At 38.6% G+C, this 25456-nt stretch overlaps 1 protein-coding gene across 1 annotated transcript in view; it reads right to left on the bottom strand.

The window, feature by feature from the left end:
- Nucleotides 1-2742: 2742 nt before the first annotated feature.
- Nucleotides 2743-25456, bottom strand: part of CPS1 (carbamoyl-phosphate synthase 1) — an 82081-nt gene continuing 59367 nt past the window's right edge. The window contains exons 21-30 of the mRNA XM_081096033.1: nucleotides 25183-25260; nucleotides 22636-22743; nucleotides 20702-20791; nucleotides 18939-19109; nucleotides 16456-16530; nucleotides 13680-13778; nucleotides 6930-6989; nucleotides 6048-6160; nucleotides 4575-4704; nucleotides 2743-3814 (exon numbers count right to left, since the gene is read on the bottom strand). Coding sequence (XP_080952159.1) covers nucleotides 3716-3814; nucleotides 4575-4704; nucleotides 6048-6160; nucleotides 6930-6989; nucleotides 13680-13778; nucleotides 16456-16530; nucleotides 18939-19109; nucleotides 20702-20791; nucleotides 22636-22743; nucleotides 25183-25260 — 1023 coding nt within the window. The 3' untranslated portion in view covers nucleotides 2743-3715. The remainder of the gene's footprint in view (nucleotides 3815-4574; nucleotides 4705-6047; nucleotides 6161-6929; nucleotides 6990-13679; nucleotides 13779-16455; nucleotides 16531-18938; nucleotides 19110-20701; nucleotides 20792-22635; nucleotides 22744-25182; nucleotides 25261-25456) is intronic.

Raw genomic sequence — 25456 nt, 5'->3', positions numbered from 1 at the left:
TTTTGTTAAATCCCCACAATGCAAACATTAAGTATTGCTTCAAACTTTGGGAACCTTCAGGAAGCAGTTGTTGGTTTCACCGTAGGAGAGGCATTTCTACATCGCTCACCTGCAGCCCGTTTAGTTTTTGTCAAAGTTTACTTTTCCTCCTCCTCTGCGTGTTTAGATAGAGCAGTGGTTCTCAACCTTGGTTGCATATTAGAATCACCTGGGAATCTTTTTTTTTATTTTATTGATTTTTTACAGAGAGGAAGGGAGAGAAATAGAGAGTTAGAAACATTGATGAGAGAGAAACATCGATCAGCTGCCTCCTGCACACTCCCTACTGGGGATGTGCCTGCCTCCAAGGTACATGCCCTTGACCGGATTCGAACCTGGGACCCGTGAGTCCGCAGGCTGACACTCTATCCAGAGCCAAACCGGTTAGGGCACCTGGAAATCTTTTTAAAATCCTGATTTCTGGGCCTCATCCTCTGGAAATTCTGTTTCTTTGTTATGGGGCAGGGACACAACTTTAATAACAAAGAAACAGAATTTCCTGAGGATGAGGCCCAGAAATCAGGATTTTAAAAAGATTCCCAGGTGATTCTAATGTGCAGCCAAGGTTGAGAACCACTGATGTAGAGAGATAGATGACAGATAGAACAAGCAATAATAACTCAAATAGAGTAAAATGTTACCAATAGGTAAGTCTGGGTAAAGGCTGTACTATATTTTTTTTATTTTTGCATTTTTAAGTCCAAAATTATTTTCAAATAAAATGTCTTAAAACTCCCATGTGGTTTAAACATGCACAATTAAGAATCCGTCTCAACACCTGCCCCAAGCACTTTCTCTCCACACATACCTTGAGATCCAACCATGCCATACTACTCATTTCCTCAACTGAATACCCTTATCCTCTAATCTGCCCAAGGAACTATGACATACTGTTCAAGACAACACAGTAGTCCATTTCAGCAGAAAATCCTTTCCCTGATCTCTTCAAGCCAGTTAAGTATTTTCTTCACTGTGAGAAATGATTTTTTTACATGTCTATCTTCATTAGCATATAAGACATAAAAATGAGACTGAGATTTTGTGTGACTTGGTCATGTATGCCCCAGTTTCTTAATTTATAATATGGAATATGACAGCACCTACTCAGAGGGATATTTTGAAGATTAAATGGGTTACTTCATGCTAAGTTAAACATGCCTGATGAATAACAGGTGTTCCTCATGTTATGGTAGTACTGTGGTAAGATGGCGACAAGTAGTATACTATCAGAAAAGCCCGAGGACAATAGTAGTAGGAGGGATTGTGGGATAGCCACACTAAACATTGCAGAAATATATTAAATATTTTCAGGTAAAGGAATGGATGATCAAGGAATACATTATTCTGGTATTGCAGGGAAGAAGTAATGAAGATCTCACAGTGATAGCAAAGTGGAGAGAAGGAGAAATTGAATTTGAAAAGCCTTTGTGTAGGTCTATATTAAATAGTAAAACCTTGATTTCAGACTGAGACAGAAGGGATATAAGCTATTATGTCATCATTATCTTAGGACCTTCATAAAGTCACATTGCAGGTGGTATTTCTAGGATATGGTATCACCGTGGTAATTGGTATTGTCTCCACCAGGCAATATGGATGATCCTCTGTTTGGATCCAAGTACTTTTCTCCATAACAGGCTAGTTATTTAACGGTTTATTATGTGTGTGACAACCTTTAGTCCGCATGTGATTGTAACTACATATTTGCAAGGATTTGGATCAAAGGTGGTATATAATCACATAACCACATAATAAAATTTTTGTCTTTGTCTTTATTGTTGACACTATTATAGATGTCCCCATTTTCCATCCTCTTTGCCCACCTCCACCCACCCCTGGTCCCCCTTCCCTCTAGTCATCACTACACTGTTGTCTGAGTCTATGGGTTATACATACATGTTCTTTGGCCAATCCCTTCACCTTCTTTCATCTAGATCCCCCACCCCCCTCCCTCTGGCAGCTGTCAGTCTGCTCCATGCATCCATGCCTCTGTTTCTGTTTTGTCAGTTTGTTTGTTCATTAGGTTCCACATATAAGTGAGATCATATCTTACTTGTCTTTCTCTGACTGGCTTACTGCCCTTAGCATAAGGCTCTCCTGGTCTATCCATGCTGTCTCAAAAGATTTCCTTTTAAAATTTTTAATGAGTCTTATAAACCAGAGGGAGACAAGAAAAACAATGCAACAGCCTAGGCTTCATTATTTTTAACCAGAGGTCTGGTACATGAAAATTGTGCATGGGGAAAGGGGGCTCCCTCAGCCTGACCTGCACCCTCTCCAATCTGAGACCCCTTGGGGGATGTTCTGCAGGGATTGGGCCTAAACCGGCAGTCGGACATTTCTCTCACAACCCGGGACCACTGGCTCCTAACCACTCACCTGTCTGCCTGCCTGATCGCCCCTAACCACCTCTGACTGCTGGCCTGATCGCCCCTAACCACTCTGCCTGCCTGTCTGATTGCACCTAACCACCTCTTGGCTCCACCCCTGCCATCATGGCTTTGTCCGGAAGGACGTCTGCTGGTCTATCGGTCTAATTAGGATATTACTAGTATAGATATTCATTTGTATAGATATTTATTTGTTCATACTTTATATTTCTTTGTACAGAAAAAAGAAAAAGTGAAATTATTTGGCCTCAAACCCTGTTTCATCAGATACATCAACATAAAATAAGTAAATAAATGCAAGAGTACAATGTCATTGCCTCTTAACAGTATTTTATTTAAAAGTTCACAATTAATAACACAAAAAGGTTAAAGATACAAAGGCTGCCTTAAGGAAGGGCTTTTCTTATATGCAGATGGGAAGGGGATCTTGTGCCTAAAATGTGTGGAACTCACAGTGCAGTGTGGGCCTCAGAAGATCATCAGAATCCATAATCTGAAGGGAATGAATGTAACACCCAAGTGTATCCAAAATTGGCAGGAAGTGGGGAGGGCAGGGAAATGGCATAAATCTGAAGATTACAGTTGGCTCAGGTTAAAATTCGAAAGAACAACAGGAATAAAACCACCTCAGCGGTATCTACCCTTTGCTGACATCCTCCAAAACCCAAAACTGCAAACTAGTGTCTTTTAAAGAAATTTATTGCTTAAAGACCTCTGTCACACTTCTCAAATTCAGTACCATGGGAAGGAAGAATGATATTCCTGGATGAACCAGATAGAATGATTATTAAAAAGGAGCAATAAACAAACATCATGATAAAGGGCTTCATAAATTAAATCCAGGCTTCATTTTAACAAAGCTTTAGAGTATTGTGCCTGGTGAGAGGGTCCTGAGGTGGCAGCTGCTATTGATAAACAACAATAATGCCTGTGAAGTTGACATAGAAAGAGTTCAGAAGACAGAGCAGCAACTTCTTCTACCTTGATTATCATTCATCAGCACCATAAAATGTTAGCTGCAAGTAAGCACGTGGGGAAGCTTGGCCACCGGAAATAAGGCACTAGCGCAGAGATGCATTCTCGCGAAGAACAAGTGACTGAGGAAGGACTCTATGCAAGGCTGACGACAATTTAATGGCGACAGGAAAGAACATTAAGGCATAAATGAGTAAACTGAAATAAGGTTTGGCATCAACATTCATCTCTGGGAAAGGAAGCTGGGGATCAGTTCCTCGGGATAAAATGTGGCTGCGGTTGGTTTGGGGATGGAGCCGGCGTCCACTTCTCTATGCCCCTTTCCCAGCACTGGACTGCCTGTAGTGGAAAAGACTCTTGGAGTCCACCGTGCGAGATTTCTGTATGGCTTCAGCGAAAAGTTTGGTCACCTGAAAATGTAAGCGTAGGAGTCTTAGCAACCCAGATGATATGAAAGTGAATGTTTAATGAAGCAGGAGTGAAAAGTCAGTTTCTGCTCCCAATTTTTAAAGGGGCATGAGATGAAATAAAGAAATTTTTTTCTTTTATGTAATGGGGACTTTCTGCTATATTTCAGACATCACCATGAGTGAGTTTATCCCACCACCCTCCCCACTCCTCACCCCCTGAATAGGAATTGAAACTGACCCAGGGGAAAAAAAATATGATGGGCAGAAAGATAATGAGCCTCAAAGAATAGTCTTTCTCTGTAATAAAGAACTTGAGGAGTCACGTCCACACAGAACTGAACATGCCTCATGTGATCATTTTCTGTGAATTGAACAAGGGCTTGCATATATCTTGGGTCTTCAATCATTAACCTGTTGCTTTTATGGGGTGGCTTTCACTTAGACACAATGGAATAAAAGTTTGTATCTTGATTCCATGCCACACCACACTTCTTATTTAAAGGATAATTGTATGAGTAATGAGAGAGCTATGGCTATCCGTGGCTTTTGATTATCTCAATTGCTTGATCACCAGCTGTCTCAGTTAGGCCACGACCTACCATAATTGCATCATTATTTTAGATTCTATTTAGAAATTCTTCTCCATTCTGAATGTTACAAGAAGGGTAGGAGAGACATGTGCATAGATCGATAAACACTCTTAAGGGAGGCACAAAAATAAAACTCCTCATGCAGCCTGTATTTGAGGAAAAGGACATACCTGGAAATTAGTGAGGAGAGCAATCCCACTGTCAACAGCTGTCCTCCGAATCACATAATTATCATGGATAAACTTGGTGTTGTTGTTGGGGAGGTTAATCACCAGGTCAATGCTGCCATCTCTAATCAATCTGGAAGGATGAACAAAACAAACAAAAGCTTGCAGGTGACCATGTATATTTTATAATTAATTCTAAAATACTAACGTAAATAACTCTCTTAGCCATTTGAATCAATGCCATACTGAGCTGACGGCCATTTGTCCTCCTCAGAGTAAATGTTCACATAACACTATTTGGGGAGTTATAATTTTATTATTGCTCTCTTGAAAGAATTCTGGTTAAAGTCTAACAAAATGAATGGAAAGGTTGGTTTTCTCTTTAAAAATGCTATCTATCCATAGTAAGAATTGGTAATTTGACAGGTATTTAATTATTTTACAAGGAGGTGATTCCCCAGAGTTGAAGTCCACCCCACCCCATATTTCCACTCCCAGATTAACTTTACTTTCATGCCTGCATCCCCCTGCCTCTCCGGTGATGGTATGAGAATTCATGTCACCTGATTCTGAGTAAAACCATTTCACATTCTCTTGCTGGGCTGCTACACACAAAGGAGACATTTAAATGTCAAAGGCATGAAGTAATGCTAATTATTGTTTTGCAAAGCTCTAAACGAGAGCTTATAACATCACTGGAAGTCTAACTAAGGTCTGAAAAATTTGCCCTTTTATTCATTTGATAATGATTTATAGCTACCTTCTTAGGAGCTCTAACAAGTAGTATAGTGCATAGATTTGGTGTGATTTAGCCATTCAATGAGGTGTAATATCCCTGAGAATTATCTCCTATGTGCCTATGCCACATAGTTCTGTGTTTCTGTAATGGTGTTCTGGAAGGCTCACACAGCGTGCTGAATTAGTATGTCTTAGAAATCTAGCCTAAGGCAAAGTAACCCACCTGATCAAAGAATAGCAAACTAAGTAATCCAATGACTGACATTATCATAGCTCTCATCAGAGTCTTCTACATGTGGCAAGTGCTCAAGAAGTTGACTAGTCATTGAAGCATAACCTCAGTGAAAGACAGCTGGTCAAACTCGTACTTGACATACACATATATACATAATATAAGTTTGTGTGAAAGATAAAGTTCTGTGTTACAGTCTTCATGCCCATGATTCTCATCACTTGAGACATCAGTGTCTGTCAAGGAAAGCACCCTTACTAGGAACTATTTTGAAGATGCTACGTATCACCATGTGCACATATGGCATTATGTGTTCATAGTGATAGCAGAGTTCACGAGAATGAAACTTGACTATCATCCACAAATTCACTCATTTGAAATTGGGTGCCCAAGAGGACGTTTAGAAGACTTGCAAGGGGGTAAGATGAAGTATTCCTATCACACTGGTTCCCAAAGTTGATCCTCTATCTGTTTCCTTATCTCAGACAATCCTGCCCAGTTCTTACTTTCTGATGGAGGAGAGGCTGGGGTTCTGTCCTTCCTGAGACGGCCAGGCCACTGGGGTGGCAGGGACATTGTTGGCATTGAGCCAGTCTGACGTGGCTTCTGTGGCAAAGAGCTGCGGTTAAAACAGAAAAGTCAGTTACTGGATCACAAGGAAGGCTTTCAGGAAGCAAAAAAAGCCTGCTGGGACACACGTGTCACTTGAAACATAAAGGAGAAGAAACTGATAAATATGAGAACCAATGTGATCCCATGAATACAGATTTAGACTCACTACCCGGAGTCATGGGCACTTCAAATATTTCTGCATTATTTGCTGTGATAAAAAATTTAATAACTAAGCCAGGCTTTGTGTAAATGTATTCAAGCAAAGAAGGTTTTTTTTCCTTTATGTTTATTGTTGACACTACTACAGCAAGAAGTTTTGCCTATAACTGTAACAGCTGGAAATTATGACTACAAATGGGAACAGATAAATGAAAAAGAGGAAATATATGGAAATGCATTGGAACTGTGTCCCAATTCTGTGTAAGCTAAACTTTCTACATTTGTGATAAATGCACTAAACCTTAAAACTAGTCCAGTCAACCTATGAACCAGGAGGTCATGATTTGATTCCCAGGCAGGGCATACGCCTGGGTTGTAGGCTCGATCCCCAGTAGGGGGCATACCATTGATGTTTCTCTCTCTCCCTCTCTGAAATCAATAAAAATACATTTTTTAAAGTTAAAACTGGTCTTTCTAATTATTTGATTCCATTGAAGATATGAAACTATTAAGTTAGGATATATTTTGATCTATTTAATTCTCTAAGATGTTTCAATATTTCTTTTGTGGAGAGAGTTCAATGCTGACAGAAAACAACTTGTAAAAAATTCACATACCTTGAAACCTTCATTGTGTAATTGTTCAGCCACACCAAGGAATCTTGGACGGAATGATTGCTGAAATTAAAGGAATTTAATACAATTCACTTTCTAAATATACATGTTCCTTATATAGTCATATGTAATATGGTATTCTCTCATGCCACCATGAGAGGTAATGCCAGACATTTCCAGGTGTTTTCTATTTAAAGATGACAAGTTTTATTCTCTATACTCCTATAGCAGTGGTTCTCAACCTTGGCTGCACATTAGAATCACCTGGGAATCTTTTTAAAATCCTGATTTCTGGGCCTTACCCTCCGGAAATTCTGTTTCTTTGTTATGGGGTGGGGCCACAACATTAGTAACAAAGAAACAATTTCCGGAGGATGAGGCCCAGAAATCAGGATTTTAAAAAGATTCCCAGGTGATTCTAATGTGCAGCCAAGGTCCTATAGCAAGTGCAAGTGCTTATTTATTTTCCAATATAGATAAAATTCCATCCACATTGTCTTACTCTCTGCTTTCTTGCTTTTTACCTTGCCCTCAAATTCCTCTATTCCCTATTTAATCCACTTAATCTCTGTCTGTAGAGACAGATAGACCCCAGTTCTGCACGGATCCTTTTTCTGATCAGGGAGGATTTAAAGACACCTAGGTTAGGAGCTCAATGCCAACTCCGCCTTGCTGGATGTATTGCCTGTTCAAGCCGTTCTAATTGCTGAATTCAAATTCGAACTTTGAACTGCCCTTCAGAAAGGAGGCCTTGTCCTAGCATCATGCAAAGCACCCTGCAATAAGTCAATCATATAGAACTCACTTTTGCATTTACTCTAAGGCAAGGAGTAAAAGAATGGGCCCATGACCTTGAGCTCATAAACATAAGTATACAGTAACAAGCATGCAACAGTATGCAAAGTTTAAAACCCCTATTCTGCTTTAAATGAGAGCATTTTGGCTGTTTTCCCTTGTAAAAAGTTTATACACAGATGGCATTAATTTGGTTACTTTGGTAAATGTTTATAATCTATTTATTACATTAGTAATGGTTATATTATATTAGCACTGGTTGAAAAAATCATGGATATAATTTTATTTTAGAACTTTAGAGAAACTACACATTATAATAACAAAACATGGCAAAATCCTCCTAATATTTACTTGCAGAGGCTTTCTGAGAACGCATCTAAATCCTAAGAAAAGATCCCAAAGACTGTGTTCAAATATAGAATTCTTTCAGATCCCGGCCCACTCACTCCCAGAACAGCAGTTTTATGACAGGAAACTATCAGCAAATAGAAAAGATAAATGCAACTGGATGAATCTCAGCTAAGGCAGGCGCAGGGTTATTCATGACAGCCTTAGAACACGAATTGTAACCATGCCCAGAAAAGTAGCTTTCCATTTCTGGGTAGGACCAAAGAACAAGAAATGGGCTTAGCTGTAAGAAGCTCATGGCTAGACAAAAAAATAAAATAAAAAAGTATAAAAGCAGAGAGTAACTCAGTGGTGTTAGGGCAATTTAATGAGCTATGTGGCAGTCGCTTTAAGAACAGGTTAGCAGAAGAATAGGACTCATTTGTTCACATTGATTCTGCTCAGAAAGTAAGGTACTGAATTAGATGGCATTTTAGGTTTTCTTCATGTTTAAAGTTCCTTGATATACAGCAAATATACATGAAATATTCTAAATATTCTGAATTTTGGAACATTACATTGTGTGTAACACAGAACAGACTTAAGTAAGTGCCAAAGTACATTGGAAGGCACAACATAAAGGTATCCAACAAACACTTATTGACTAATGAATAGATTAACCATGAACTGCACAAACTATTCTCAATCTCTTCAATTTTCCCCTAGCAAAAAGTCACTGATAATATGTGGTCATATGATAATATAATGTTGAAACAGTTTCCTAAAAATACCATTTTTTAAGTACAGTGTTTCTCAAAATATGGTCCCCTGGGAAAGCAGCATCACCTGAAATTTTGTTTAAAACATGAAACTTTACACCCCACCCCAGATCAACAGAATCAGGAACTCTGGGCATGGATCCCAGTAATCTGCATTTCAGCAAACCCTCCTGGTGATTCCGAGACACACTGGAGTCTAGGAGGCCATAGGAGACAGGAGGGCCATCTTCCTCTCATTTTATAATTTGAGGTGCAGAGGCACTATCCTTGGCCAAAGACACAGTGGAAAATGTTGAGGAAGGAGTGCTAGGATATAATATTTTTCTTTACCATTTTAAAGTCAAATAAGTCAGCCAGTCCTCTAAGGTCTGCAGACACCAGTCAGAACCCCATTATGGAGCTGATCCGGTGCTGGAAAAGATAAATATCCTACATGACAGTATTGGCAGTTCCCAGCCAGGCAACCACTCTGCCTCCCGGTCCGGGGTGTCGGCTTTCATAGCCACATTATAAGCTTCTATCCAACGTGTATTGAGCACTTGTGACACATGAAACAGCCTCTCTACAGAAAGAAATTACAGCTGTCAGCTTGCATCTGAGCGGCCCCAGAGTTAAGAGCTGATTGGAAATACCTGGGTAAGAAACCATTTGTAACTAGAGGTGAGAAGTACAAGCTGATTTATTGCCTGGAACATGTTTATAAGAAAGCCTTTTAATATTTGTATTTTCCTCCAATTATCATTTTCACATTACTCCAACTTCTGCCCACGGAGCAGAAAAGCCAAGCTCATCCTATGCGATGCCTGTGGACCCTACAGGGGCGTCTGGACTGACAACTCTACGGTTGCTCCTAATGATTCTGTATTGAAGATAAAAGGTTATTCAAGTCACTCGGAGTTGTCTTTTTCAAATAAAATGCTTGCTTTATGTTTCTGCTTGATGCCAAAGCGCAGCTGTCCGGATGGCGCTCGCCTCTCCACAAGCATCGCTGAATAGCCCAATCAGAGGGGAACAAACAGCGAGGGCTCTTGATCTACTCTAGAGTAAATCGTTTATCGTTAAAGGGTGTTCCAGAAAACTTCAAAACGAGGCAGATTGCCTGCTCCAAGCAACTAGAGATAAACCCTGATGGGATGAAAGAGGCTGGAAACACTACAAGGGAATCCAAGATGATTCTGTTCCCACGTAAACTGCGTTATGTGTTTCTTATATTAGCATCCATGCCTATAGAAAGCCTCTTGGCAGAGACAGCATGCATGTAGTAGTTAAGTTGACAAGGATCCCTTGACAAAATCTAAATCCTGATTTTTTTTTCCAAAGCCCTAGTTACACCAGGTTGATATTATAAATATTTCAAATTTCCTGGGTAACTTGACTCATAGGATTTAACCTTGGAAGGGCAGACACAGGGGGTCTGTGTGTAAAGGATTCCGGGGGAAAGAGAAGCAAAATGAAAAAAAAAAATGTTAAGAAGACTACAATAGCCGAAACCGGTTTGGCTCAGTGGATAGAGCATCAGCCTGCAGACTGAAGGGTCCCAGGTTCGATTCCGGTCAAGGGCATGTACCTGGGTTGCGGGCACATCCCCAGTGGGGGATGTGCAGGAGGCAGCTGATCGATGTTTCTCTCTCATCGATGTTTCTAACTCTCTATCTCTCTCCCTTCCTCTCTGTAAAAAAAAATCAATAAAATATATACATAAAAAAGAAGACTACAATAACACCAATGAGTATATGCATGACCCCCCAAAAAAACTATTTACTAAATGTTTTGAAGAAGCTGATATTAACTAGTAATAATTACTTTTTAACATATACATTAAACCACCAACAATGAGAAAAATGCTCCCTGGCTCAGAACCCCTTTTACGTTTCTCCATAGCTCTCTTCCCCCTAATTTTATCTTATAACCTGTTGTAAAATATTCATGATACATTAAGGTATCTTCAATTAAATTGTTCTGCTCATAGCAGGCAGATGGGTCCAGGTGGAGAGATGAAGAGAAAAGAAGACCTTTGCCTCAAATACATTCGGTACATACTGACCATCCTTTCCATTTACGCATGAAGGAATGATGGGGCAAATTCACTGTGAGTGATGGCCACACCCATGCTAAATCAATGGCTGTCTTAAGAAATTCAAATGCAGTTGTGGGCTCTCTTTCTTAGAGCTTCCTTATATACTCACCTAAATGCCTTCCCTTGTTTTTACTGGCCCTAACCCTCATTTCTATATTTTAGATACTTTTAAGTTTTGGCTACATATTCGAATGAGTTTATATGAATTCTTCTGACCTAATGGAATCATGTTAAATAAAATGATTTTTAAAAGTACAGTGTATCCTGAGATATGGAACCCTAATTACTTTGCCCACAGTTGCTATGAAGTTTGGGTAAAAAGTTTGATTAGATTTGGTCCCATTCTAGTTAAGAAATGCCCGGTGACTTTTTGGATAGTAACTCTCTAGTTAATATATTCTGTCATATTGTTGTGTTAAATTTATGACTACATATTTTTAAAATCACTATCAGTGAAAGTCTTTCATATAGTAATGGTGAGTCTGTGCATTAATTGTTGATGATGGCAGCTTTCCTTGCTTCCCATATAAAGTAAATCAGGAAGTGATTCTTTTTTTTCTTTTTTTATTGATTAAGTTATTACATATGTGTTCTTATCCCCACATTACCCCCTACCCCCCCACTCATGCCCTCACTTCCCTATTGTCTGTGTCCATTGGTTAGGCCTATATGCTTGCATATAAGTCCTTTGGTGGGGGTAAGCGGGAGAGAACAAAGGAAGTGATTCTTATATATCTCTGAAGGCATAGAGTCATGCTGATCAAATTTAGCACAGCTGTGAATATTTTCTTAAATATTTCTTTAAATATTTTCTTTGTATCTTTGTAATTAAAATACATATATATTTAAATCTCTAACATTATGCACTCGTGCACAGGGAGAAAGTTCTTAACTCATGTAGCTGCTGGAGCATTTATTTCGTTAAAAAAAATAAAATTAAATAAAAGAGTACATGGAAAGGTAGAAGCTCAGTGGACAGAATCCCTTGCTTAAGAAAACTCTTTTTTCTCCAACCCCCTCCCCTTTTTTCCTCTGAAAAGCAAAAATTATGTTCCCTGATACCAAAATTGCACAAATACTTTATAGGGATCAGATTAATTTTTGCCTCACATTTCCCTGCAGCACTAGAACCAAACAAAGCACAATTTTATACATCACTGCCTTTTAAACTGGTATTTTAAAATGTGAGCACTATATGATTAGTTGGGAAGATGGGGATTAAGGGCATGGTCTTCCTCTGAATGCCCCCAGGTCTCACATTAAACTTTAAGCCATAACTGGAAGTTGGGCAAAAACTCTCACACTTGCAACTTAATAATACTTAATACCCATTTATAACGTAATGATTCTCTCATACGGTGGGATGTGTCTCTAAACTGCCATTAAGATTTGCAATAGCAAGTCATCTTGTTAGTCTGTGCTCTAACTGTTCACCTTCACCCTCGTGGCACCTTTATAAAGCAAAATCCCAAGTTACTCTTTGCAGAAACTTCTCCAAGGCCACTACCTATCCAGTCTCTGGGATCTAATTTGTAGATATTAAGACACCCTAATAAGATGGCATGTATAATAATCCCCCACTGGCTTGAGAATACCTAGTACTGTTCTAATTATATTTTAATGATTTTTATGTAATCATGCAGGGTTTGAGATTATTAAAAGTACAGCAGGGGTGATATATAAGACCAGCTATTGTTTGCAAAGGATCCAAGAATTACTACTCTCAAAAGAAAGAGAATGACCCTTTGGAAGCATCTAGTATTTTTCAGGAAATTTATAAACAGAACAGGTTTTACATTCTTGCAATAACTATTCCAAGGAGTGGTAATAGAAGTTTCCTGACTATCATTTTGCAGTAAGATTGATATTTGGCCTGGAACAATAAACCAATAAAGCCCTTTTCCTTATATGAAGCTATTCACTTATAATTATGGCACCCTGCTTTGACTTAGAAGGCTTACCAAATAATAATATTTGGAGAACCTCCATGGTACTCTGTGGGATATGCTGATTTTCTTAAGCCCATGAAGTCACTGCCCTTTAAGAACTTACAATCAGTGATGGAGAGCTAGGCTGAGAAAATTTCTCAAATAATCCCCATCTTCTTCAACTTTGAATTTTTGATGTTTAGTAAAAATTGAAATGTGAATGAATGAGTGTAAGAAAAGAAGGAACAGAGGTCAAGATAAGGATAATATGACTTCATATTGGGGAGATGTGTTAGTTTTGAGCAACCAGAGAGAGGTATCTATCAGACTGATGGAAATAGGAGGTGGCTGAGGATTATGATTGAAAGGTGATTGTTTTAGATAGGAGAATGGATATTGTATACATAGATGACTTGGAAAAGGGGAAGTTAAGAGATAGAGATAGACACAGACATAGAAAGAGAAAGAAGAGGGAAGACCCAACCTTTTGGAAAGCCCATGTTTAAGGCTAAGGAGGAAAACTACGAGTAAAACATACAGAGAAGATGTAACCAAGGAATTCCTTTCAAAGGCACCCTAAATTCCTTTCAGAACAAATACCCTTTCACTAGAGACTTTCTTTCTCTTTTTTTATTTATCCACTTACTTGTTTGTATTGGCCACTGCAGTGGAAAAAGGCAAAAATCAGGGAACATATAGAGAAAAATGACCACTCTCTCTATAACTTGCTGTTTTCTTTAGAGGAACTTCAAATTCACCTCCCTCTTCGATACCATAAGTAAGGTCCCTTCCCCCAGCCATTTCCAGCATGTGCCCACTGGCATGCATACAACCACAGACCACGTACCTGGATTCCAATCAGAATGCCTTTCTGGGGTATCTTAAATCCTGTGGAAAGCATTGCCTTTAGGAAAGCTGTGTGAATACCTTCACCAAAGCAAGCAACCTGTTAAGAATAAATGAAAAAAAAGATAAAATAAAAGGAAGCAAATAGTCAACCACCTTTACCGAAAAACAACTACAAATGGAAAGCACTTTACTCATAGATACCTTTTCCAGGTTTTATTAAATTGCCCATGCAATTGGAATTCAGGGATGAAAAGGCTGGCCAGGGCAGATGTATCTTATGTTTTTAATTAAACATAATGAATGAATAAGCAATTCTTTCTCTATCCAACAGCACTCCACGGAACAACATAACTGGATTCTACCGTGAATTATTTGGATACAAATCACAGCTTCTGGTCCATAATGCGGTGAGTTACCAAATGTTAAATTGACATAATGTTTAAATAACAGTGTATGCTGTGTATGCTATGCAACAGTGCATGAATTCACAGGTCAGTAGCACAAATGCATAACTGCTGATCAATCCTTCAGGAGTCCTTTCACACAGTGTATGCGAAAGCCTTCTGAGCAATTCAATAAATCCATGAAAATCTCAAAGGAGTTTGTTTGTTTTTTATAATTTCCATAAAATGAACCTACATACCATACTGCTAGCCCTGAAACTTGCAGCCATAAGTAAAAAACAATTCCAAAATAACATATAGCATTACGATATATAGAGGCTTTATCTACCATAATTGTACTACAATATAACTACAAGTCACATGGCCAGCACAACTATAGAACAAGTGGTATATGTGAGTAGGATGGGAGTAGATTCTGCCATGCACATCATCATTTGGCACAGGTACAGAGCCACCATTATAGTAAATAACACTGATGGCTAAATTCATTCTTTAAGCAAATGACTCCTTTACTATGAAAGGAAAGTTTTCAAATCAGGTTGACCTTCAGTTGACCACCAATATACAGGGTGGGACAGAAGTAGATTTACAGTTGCAGGTACATTAAACACAGAGTTTATTCTTGCATTGTTATTTATTAACCATTGTATTATTTTCCATATGAACAACTGTAAGCCTACTTTTGCCCCACCCTGTATACTCCACAGTAAACATTTTCTTTGGTCAAGTTCTGGCCAACTAACTTAATGGGACCTAAGTTAATGGTACCCAAATTTTAATGAAAGAACCTGGGCCATCCCATCATAAGTGCATATAAGTACAACAGCACATAAGAGGTTTCAGCTGTTTTCTACCGAAAAACATATGGTCAGATATTCAAGTAAAGATTAGGACTGACATCCTTACCTCACCACAAGGAAAATAAAATGCCCTTGCCTGGATCAGGAGCTAAAGGTTCATTCCACCCCTCAATAAGCCATTTGAACACTGAAAATGTCTTTTTGAAACATAATTGACATTGCACTAAGCTAGAATTATTGTTCAGATTTTGCTTATACAATAGAGCTTGTAACATCAGACTTAGTGACACTTGGAAATATGACTCTAATAATGGAAGAAGAATTATCTTTTTATATTTCTGAAACAGATATAACAGAGGGAGAGCCTAATTTCTAATTTTTTTCATATTTCCATAATTCAACAACACCAATAATGTACGTCTGGAGGCAGAATGGACTTCGGCACTGAAAATGGATTTGCCACACCAGAGCAAATGGCATGAAGGAAAACATTCTCTCCCTGCTCTGAACCGTGGGCCAGCTGAAAATAGCCCCTCTACTGAGTGCCCATGGGCTCAAGATAAACCCAAAGAGAGTCTCTTTCAATGACTGGAAATGGAATGGAGGCCTTTTGCTTTCATGGTGGGTTTTCTCACCTAGTAAATTAAAAGAAGCAGCAAAGGAGCTAAGAGAATACAGTCGTCAATCCACATACAAACAAGATAGCCATTTATTCCTCACTGCCTGCCTTCCTGTCTCACATGGTTCCTCATTGCAGACCATGCTCGTAACCAGGCAACCATATAAAACATCACGTCTTTGTTGCAATTAAACGTTTCCCCTTTCAGGTTTTCCTCAATACCAAGAGGAAGCAATGATGCCTCACAGTCTAATATTGACAGTCCTGCGTGCATGGATGAGAATGTGAAGGTTGTATCTGGTGAGTCTGTCAAGAGCTAGGTGATTCATAAAATGTCCTGACACTGACATGTAGGGAACTTTCTAGAATCTGACAGCTCTCTACAAGAAACACATTTCACATTCTTGAAAAAACCTTCAGCTGACAGAGTCCCAACACAAGTGAAGAGGGACATCCAGTGGCCACTCCCATTATAGTTTTTAGATAATCCCCAAGAGGTTAAAGTTGCTTTGAAAGTCGTTCTAAAATTTTGCATATATTTGCATGTTGCACAATATTTAGGACCATGATCTTTCTGATGATGCACATCTATTTTACATTTTGTTAGTAAAAATCCACTGATCTAATGGGGGGGAGGGGTTCAGAGAGACCTGAAAACCTTAAAATAAAAAGAAAGACCTAGAAAATATTTGAAAGCTATTCTCAATGTGTAATTTGGAAACCAATTAGAAATACATGTATTATATTCACAAGTTGATTTTAGAATCTGGTCCCCAAAAGTAAAAGATTTTTCTTTAGCTCAAAATTCTTAAGCCCTTTTCAGACTTATTCTAATAACAGAAGATTGTGTCCTCATTACTATTTACTAACTTACTTTACTATATTCAGATCAGAAAACCAGAAATTTCAAAGTAGACTTAATGAAAGTGTTTGTTATCATTAACTAGTTACCTCTCCAGTGGAAGCCATCTCACATCTCAGGATGGGGTCAGCATCCCTCAGTCGGGGCCAGGAAAACATTGGAGCCTGTCAGAAATAAGGGGGAGGAAAACGCATGTGAGAAATGTTTAAAAGGACTAAGAGAGAAAAAATATATTAAGTGAATCATCTCTCACACAATTCATTTAGGCTATGGTAGACATGGAAAAAGAATCTCTTTGGTCCAAGCATCTGACTTGAAAAATGGCTTTAAAACTCTGTTCCAAGAATTTCCTGAGCTCTTAGCCAAAAACTTGGGTTAAATAATCACAAATTATTTCTGTAAATAGGGCCCCTGTGACCAGTCTAAGCCAGTGTTTCTAATCTGGCCTACACAGAGTCTTACTGGAGTGATTTCAAACGAAGTCTATTGGGCATTGGTCTACCCAAACACAGAGTTCAAACACATTTTTTTCTTGGTTGGCTTTTGAAACATTCCTCTTCTTGTTTTGATCATTTGAACTTGCAAGAAGCCACCTTGCCAGAAATGTCTGTCTGTGAGCTGACTTCTGAGATATTAAACTGCTGTTGACACCTCTTTAAAAGCTTTGAAAAAACATTCTGCTTGGAAACACTTTCGCTCAGAACTTTCATATGAACTAGAACATGGACAGGAGTGCTTCCTTTTCATTCATTTTTATCAGTGCAACTCAGTGAGAACTGAATTCTTATTTCTTGCATATATCCATTTATCTGGTCTAGACTATTTCTCCTTAGATTCAGGCACCCTTTGAGTTGTCATGGGAATTCTAACTTGGAGTCATTTTACTGAGTCATTTTAGTCAACTTATCATACATTCCTGCCCTCTAGCTTCTCAATACCCTCATTTATTGATGTCTACCTACCTATCCAGGGCTATATTAAGATTCACTATAAATAAATAATTTGAAAAAAGTAGATTCATATTCAATAATAACTAGGAAAGAAGTAAACTAAAAGATACAGTACATTTTGAAAATGCATATCTACCCATCAATATTATTTTTAGTGGGAAATTGTTTCATATGTATACCTTGTTTCATGTGTATACATATTCCTGTATCTATGAATAAAGAAACATGAATTTGAAATTTATATAGAATCTTCAGTGGAAAATATTTTTCAGGACCTTGTTGGTCTCAAAATAATTTACACACACACACACACACACACATATGTCTGTGTGTGTGTGTTTGTGTGTGTGTGTGTGTGTTCCCTTGAAAGCTTTAATGATTTATGTTTTGTCATAGTCTCCAGGTTTAAAATGCTACCATTCCCCAACATAAAAAGTGACATTCTATTTCAGTACACTATAAAATCCAAGCATCCTAAATTACTAACTTAAGTAAGATTAATAAGTAACTTTTATTTATAGCTTCAAGGTAAGGCTTCCACTGTGTAAGTCAGAAGTCAGAGTCTCCACTGTAGCACAGTTGTGACTGAGTTCACTAGTACATGTAGGAATGGAAGTTTCTGGAAGGCATCTAAAACATGTGTCACATAAATATGTCACTCAATATAAATTAATTTCATGTGTGCTTCAACTAAAAAATTCATATATGTTGATATAATATCTCACTAATCCTCATGCCTGTCCATTAAAGTAGTTAAAGTCACAATTATAAATGCTCTGGGCATGGATACCCGGAAGCAGCTAGAGAAGCACAATGGCTTCATTACGAGTTATCATTATAAATATACATATAGCCCAGCTGGTGTGGCTCAGTGACCTATGAACCAGGAGGTCATAGCTTGATTCCTGGCCAGAGCACATGCCAGGATTTTGGGCTCAGTCCCCAATAGGAGACATGCAGGAGGCAGCCAATCAATGATTCTCTCCCTCCCTCTCTGAAATCAATAAAAATATTTTTAAAATATGAGATACACATATATATGAAATTAGTGAACAACCCTTAAATTTTCTTGGTCACTCTTCATAAAGGTGCTGGCAACTTCATCAGTCTCACAGCGCAACTGCTATCTCAAGTTTTCAAGTGGGAAAACTGTACCACTAAAGAAAGTAGAGACTAAGCAACAATTGGCAAGGTGGCAAGAATTTAACCAACACCACAGGAGAAAGACTGTTACAAGATTCATGCATTCTTGAAGTCTTGGCACAATTCAAATGTGGCTCAGTTCAAGCCTCATCCTAACACTATATATCCATGATTTCTGTTTACCAACTAAACTGGCACCATCATGCATCAGCTTCATAAACGTAGTCTATAATTCACTCAGCTAGTCAGTTTTGACTCAGTTCTAAATGGTTTTAAAGTTATTTTGAAATGCACAGTGGTTTACATAAAGTTGACTCTAGTGCATCTTCATTACATATTCAAAGGAAATATCATTAACTTTCCAGTCCAGCACTTTAGTGAGAAGGTTCATAAAATATCAAGGTTCTATTGATGAAAACTTGTTCCTTTCATTTCCTTGGAACTTACAAAAATGACTAATACATTTTTTCAAATGTTACCTTAATTGCAACATAGTCAGAAGGAATGATGGGGTGCTCCAATGTTGGAAGAGGGGTCTCATCAATGCTCTCTCCAATCATCACTTTGGTGGCCACATCAATGAAGTCAACCCCAAGCGTCTTGGAAACAAAGGGGAAGGATCGAGAAGCCCTCAGGTTGCACTCAATCACCTACAAAGATAACAAAATTCAAAAGAAGACAAAGATGGTGAGAGCGAATAACAATAATATTAATGTTCTCCCCAGCAATTGAGTTCCAGCTCTTCCTGCCTGGGACCAGCCCTTGTTTTGCCAGCTTCTCCCTCTACTCCCACTGCTTGCACTTTTCTAACTGGTTTGCTTTCAATTAGTCACTTTAACTCTGACTTTCTTTCCTTTTCCACAGTTCCATTGCCCTGCATTGCTGACGGACTGATGTCAATGCAAGCTCAGATAATCCCACATCCCTACTGAAAGCTGTCATTGGATTTTCACTGGCCATCAGATTAAAGCGGAATCCTTGAAGGCCTTCTACCCTCCTGTCTCAGTATGCCCCTCTGTGTTATCTTGTACCACTTTCATGGCCCCAATCTTGCTTTCCATTTTACCTTGCATTATTTCCCTAGAAAAAAAATGATCTTCCTGAACTGAGCTAGTCATTATCTCCTAAAATGTGCCGAATTTTCTCATAGATGTTCTATGTGTGATGTCCTCTCTAACTTTCTCCTAGCCATTCTTTAAGATAGAGCTCAAAATACAAAATCTTCCTTGAAATCTTTTATAATCCACTTCAAACCAAACAACCAGACAAATGACACTCAAATACATGCTCATGCACATATGTGTGTGTGCACGTTTGTGCACATGCAAACACATGCACACCAGTGGATATGCTCTCTCTATTCTGTGATGCCAATACCATTTCATTTGTACATCCCTTCTAGCAGCTATTGTACTCTAACTTATATTATGGTTTCCTTTTTTTAAAATATATATTTTTTATTGATTTCAGAGAGGAAGGGAGAGAGAGAGAGAGTGATAGAAATATCAACGATGAGAGAGAATCACTGACCGGCTTCCTTCTACCCACCCTATACAGAGGATCAAGCCCAAGACCCGGGTATGTGCCCTGATCGGAATTGAATCATGAGCCCCTGGCTTAACCACTGAACCATGCCAGCTGGGCTGATTTTCTACAAATTCATCTTCTTCCTAGCCCTCATTAAATTAAAGATATTTTGGAGCAGAGACTGTGTTTTATAAATTTTTGTAACCATCATATGACTTTGCATGGCAGATGCTGAATCAATACTGTTTACTGATTGGCAAAATGAAATAGACTAAATTAATTAAAACTAACCTAGTTGATTTAACCTTTTTTTATATTTTGGTAAATGGTATAAAAAAAACAGCTTTCTTTTTTTGGAAAAGAGTAAAGCAACACTTCAGGGCATGTAATGTATAACTATTACACATGTCGTGTTCTGATTACTTTATGGTAGTCACTGTATCCATCTATACTATACTGTAGGTGGCAGACAGTGATCTCTCCAATGGATCAGAGTGCTTTACAAAGTTGTGACTGACACATCAGGGCCTCCAAGAGCCTGTGCTTTCAAACTAGGCAGGCTTTATACACTGTGAACATCCTATACCCAGTTACTAACAGCGGCAGGTGGTCTCACTTGCTCTGTGTTGTGTCCACAGGGAAGATTACTAGAAGGACACAAACCAACAACATCTAACACAGCGGTGCTCTCCTCTCACGCTTTGGCATTTCTTACCAAGACATCATTTCCTTTGACGAGAAACTGGACGTTGAATGGGCCAGAGATGGCAAAAGCCTTTGCGATCTTTCGGGTAGCATCCTTCACCTAAATCAAAAGAACAATAATATAGAGTTAAGAGCATATCTTAGATAAATTTCCCCAAAAGTTAAAGATCCTTAAATTTGTATGTCTTCAATTTCTCTGTATAGAGAGCTACATTTCCAATAATAATGATGATGATGATGATGTAGTAGTAGTAGTAGTAGTAATAGACACTATTAGGCTTCTTTTAACAAAATAATAATATGTGCTAAATATTCACACCAGAATACCATGGGGAAAAAGCAAATAATTTACAGAATTATATCTCTGCCAAATGCTCATATCTACCTACAATAATATATTCTGGTTTCACTTTGAGGGCTAAATGGAATCTTCCAGTTTAGTTGCTTTAGGACCAGAAACTGAGACCAAACTCTATATTAATCTAAAGACCCTCTTTCTGAGAGGTGCAGGCCTGAAATTACATGGTATTGCAAAGAGACCAGAGAGATTTCTTTTATGTGCTTCTCTGTTGCCCCGCACTTTGCAAGGGTAGATATCATGGGCAGAAGGAAATAGTTCTTCCTTGCAGGGAGGGCTTGCATGTCACATATAGGAATGTCTATAGCCAGGGCCAGATGATACCCAAGATAAGAGGTGGCCCTAACTGTAGAAGCAAGAACTCCTCATTCATTACACTTACAACAGTGGTTTGGCAACTTAACTGGTTATTAAAGGAAGTAGAGGTCATGGCATATTGAGCTCTGAGAGACTTGGAAAGATCAGAGCTCTTGAAGCCATTTATTCTGATAAGAGAAAATGAAACGCATTTGAAATCCGGGGATGTTCTTTTTTTTTTAATCGTTGAAAGTATTACAGATGTCCCCCTTCTCCCTCCACCCACTGGTCCCCTTCACTGTGCTCCCATTCATTCCCTCCCCATGCCTTCCCCACACTATTGTCTGTATATGAAGTTCCTTGGTTATCTCTTCTTGCCCCTCCCCACCCCCCAAATAGGTCAGTCAATTGCATGCTTCAGTATCCCTGGAATGTTGTTCTTTGATGCCTCTGGTATTATAAAGCATCCTGCTACCTTCTCATTCTAGAATAAGGTAAGACCTTCAGAATCACACCCAATGTACCGCCAGCCAGACAGGCCTGCCTAGATTCTGATGTCAGGGTTATTAGAAAGACTCACTAAAAAAGCCAAGCTAGACCTAAAATACCTGAAGACTAAAGTAACATCTGCCAGAAATAATATGAGAGTCTCTAAGAATACACCTAGCAGTGCATACTGAGAACTGAGTCAGTCTTCATTCTTGGGAAGGTCTTTAAAGCAGTGGTTCTAATAGAGAGGTAAAAAAATGACATTTCAGAGAGTTCTGGTTTCAGGTGGAGTTAGGGGAGAATAGTGAAATCTTCCAGAAGACTCCTGCAGGACTGCTGCATACCTGCTTCTAACCATGAGACACTGCTTTATATGCTATTCACCCATAAGTAGCTCTCAAACATTAATTAGCATCATCTGCAGCATAGTTTTCCAAAGGTGGTCGCCAGACCAGTAGCAACAGCATCATTTGGAAACTTGTTAAAGATGTGAATTTGGGGGCTCTGCCAGGAACTACAGAACCAGAAACTGGGGTGAGTCCTGGGATCTGCACGTTAATAAGTTCCCCAGGTGGCCATAGGGCACACTGAAGTTAGAGAACCACTGGGCTAGCACACAACCAAATGACTCCAAAGGCAGTGATGGGAACTGTTATCTCCAAAATACTGAGCAGACTCTGAGCAAGGAAGTTCCCCTCATAATTAACTTTTGCCTGAATCACATCCTATATTGCTATCTGGCTTTAAAAAATGTTTTTATCTTTGCTTTTCCCCTTTGACTTTTATTTATAAATGATGACCTTTTCGATGGCTCCTTGGCTGATGGTTTGTGTGGGCAGCATCAGAGTTGCGTCTCCCGAGTGGACACCTGCATCCTCCACATGTTCAGACATGGCATGCGAGATGACCTGGCCAAGAGAAGATTTTGGAAAGAGTTGTCAGGCACCTACTTCAATGAAGCTACTGCCTTGCCCACCCCTTTGATTCTGAAAGATGCCTCGAGCATTGACCGGTTTCTTTGCCAAGTCCCCGACGAGCAGAGTAGAAGGAGCTGCACAGTAGACTTGTCAAGCCTCCCTGTGCAGTGACAGATTGCCTTTAGGGGAGCCTGAGAGTGGTGAAGAGCATACCTCCCTCTCCCAGTGATTGGAACAGGTATAAATAATAGGAAAAGAGGACAACTAACCCAACTCCTATTGATGTTTAAGAACAGATAGAAAACGAAAGCATTTGGGAGGCACTGGAGATATCTTTATCTCTTCCTTCCAGGTTAGGTTTTAGACACTGGAAAGGGAAAGAAGATGGGATAGATCAATAGCCAGCGAGGTAAATGTCATAACAGGTGGACCAGAAAGAACACTTCAGGTATAAAGATCAAGAGATCAAATTGAAATCTGAGAGAGGAAGGAAGTTAAAGGACAATATTCTTGTCCCCTTTATAGGTGAGTAAACTAAGGTAATATAAGAATAAAATAATTCAAGTACATGTGACTACTATGGGGCCAAGTCAGGACTTTGAACTTTTATCTGTCAGAGCCTAATATTTATGGCCTCAAGCACTATAACCAGAATGTTAATAATGTGTGTCTTTGGGAAACGATAAAGCTTAGAGTCTTGGAGAATAATTGGGTGACTGTAAAAGACTTAAATAAACTATAGCTGCAATTTGCTTATCATATTTATAGATGACTTAAAGCACAGTGGCATCTGAGTCTCAGTCCCACGGTCATTTATAGTCCTGTGGCCTGGGCAGGATCTGATAAGATGGAAATAACAGTAGTGTCTGTTTCATAGAATGTTTGTGAGGATAAAAGAGAAAACGTATAGAGTGTCTGGCATGATATTTAGTGCATAGTAAGCACTTAATTTTTTACAGTGTCCAGAAATAAGGAGGCAATAGTCCAACTGAGCTTTGCAAATATTATATATCCGAAGTACTGTGTCCATTTAAAATAATGTGAATAACTTGGAAAATTTCCAAAAAGAGGTAGGCCAGGATGATAAGTAGTGGTCCCTGTCTGAGAAAAGCTTAGGGCAAAAGCATATCTTGCAACTTAGAGCCAAATCAGACCAACAGACCAACTTTACCAGCACAAAATTGAACAAAAATATTAATTTTTCTAAGCCAGTCTTGTATTCCCCACTTCCACTGGTATGACTACATTCCTCTTATTTATAACTCATTCTCAGATATTTAAACGATTACAAAAGTAGAAAGACTCTCTTCCTTTTTTTTTTTTTTTTTTACATATGCTCTACAATTCTGGACGTCAGGAAGTCAGGGAGAAAAATTTATAGGAAAGCACACCTTCGTTCAAAGAAGGAATATGTGAGATATCAAAAAAAAACCCTCAAAACAAAACTATATATATACATATATATATAATTTTATGACTTTTTGTGCTCTGTATCACCAAGAGTTAAACAACAACAACAACAAAAATCACCACCTTCCCAAATGCAGTGAAAAAAAAAATGTTCATCTTTGGATGTGGGGTTAAAATAAATAATCCTAAGGATTATATGATTCTGTGGTAAGAAGTCATCATTATTATATAGATTTTTTTATCAAAAAAGCACCTCATTTTGAACTGCTAATTTAGAAGACAATTTTTTTTTACATCTTCAGTAGTGTTTTGTGGCATCTGCACAGTAGAAGACAAAGGCCAACCTTTTATATTTTCTTAAAGCAAATAAAATGACATGAGCTTCTTAAAACATAACTTCCTATATTGCCAGATAAATCATAAATTCCTGACTACACATCTAGCATACTGAAGGAACACATTCTTCACATTTTTGTTTCTCCCTGAAGTTGGATGCATTCATTGCATTAGCAATCTGAGACGTGATGTGTAAGCCAATTTTATGTTATTATCATTATCCACCCTAGTCTGTTTGGTTTTGCCTTTATCACCTTATTAAAAAGGGGGTAGATGGAAAATCCAGAGAGAAGAAAAACTAAGGATTCAATTAGGAACTTCTGAAAGAAAAGTATTGGATGTTTTTATAATATCCACTGGAACATAAAAGGAAACTTAAACAAAAGAAAATGAGAGAGAAAATCTATTCAAAAAGAATGTTGAGTACCGGATGATAATTAATTTTGAATATCATCAAAGAGAAATTCTAACAGTATGATAGATAGGAAATGTGGTACCCATGACACACCAACAGAGTTGTCAGTGAATTTGAAAATTATTTCGACTGAGCAGCTTGTCCATTATTATTAAAGACCTGTTTTGTATAAATCATAAACTCTGATCTGTGTTATGTTTCAAAACTGCCAAGGAAAGTGATATTTGATGGGAAGACAGGGATGGGGGAGACGGAGATAAAGTACTTACTCTCCCTTCTTTGCCGACAGCATCCATTTCAACTTCCCGGGCGCCCTCAACGAATTTTGTCAGCACCACTGGGTGTTCCTGTCACCACGGAAAACAGGACGACAGAACCTTTAGCTGAAATTATCTGTGTATTGTCAAGTAAGCTGTGTACCTTAAGCAAAAATCAGGGCAATACTTGCAAAAAAACTTAATGCTCTCACACTACACAAACACACGAGCCAACTTGTTTTGTAAGAACGGGTCATTCTCTGTTTACAGCGAGACAGAGGCTGCT

Source organism: Myotis nattereri, assembly GCF_964212035.1.
Source record: "Myotis nattereri genome assembly, chromosome: 7".
NCBI classification, from domain to species: domain Eukaryota; kingdom Metazoa; phylum Chordata; class Mammalia; order Chiroptera; family Vespertilionidae; genus Myotis; species Myotis nattereri.
Note: the sequence above shows the minus strand (reverse complement) of the source record. Positions and strands in the feature narration are given on the sequence as shown.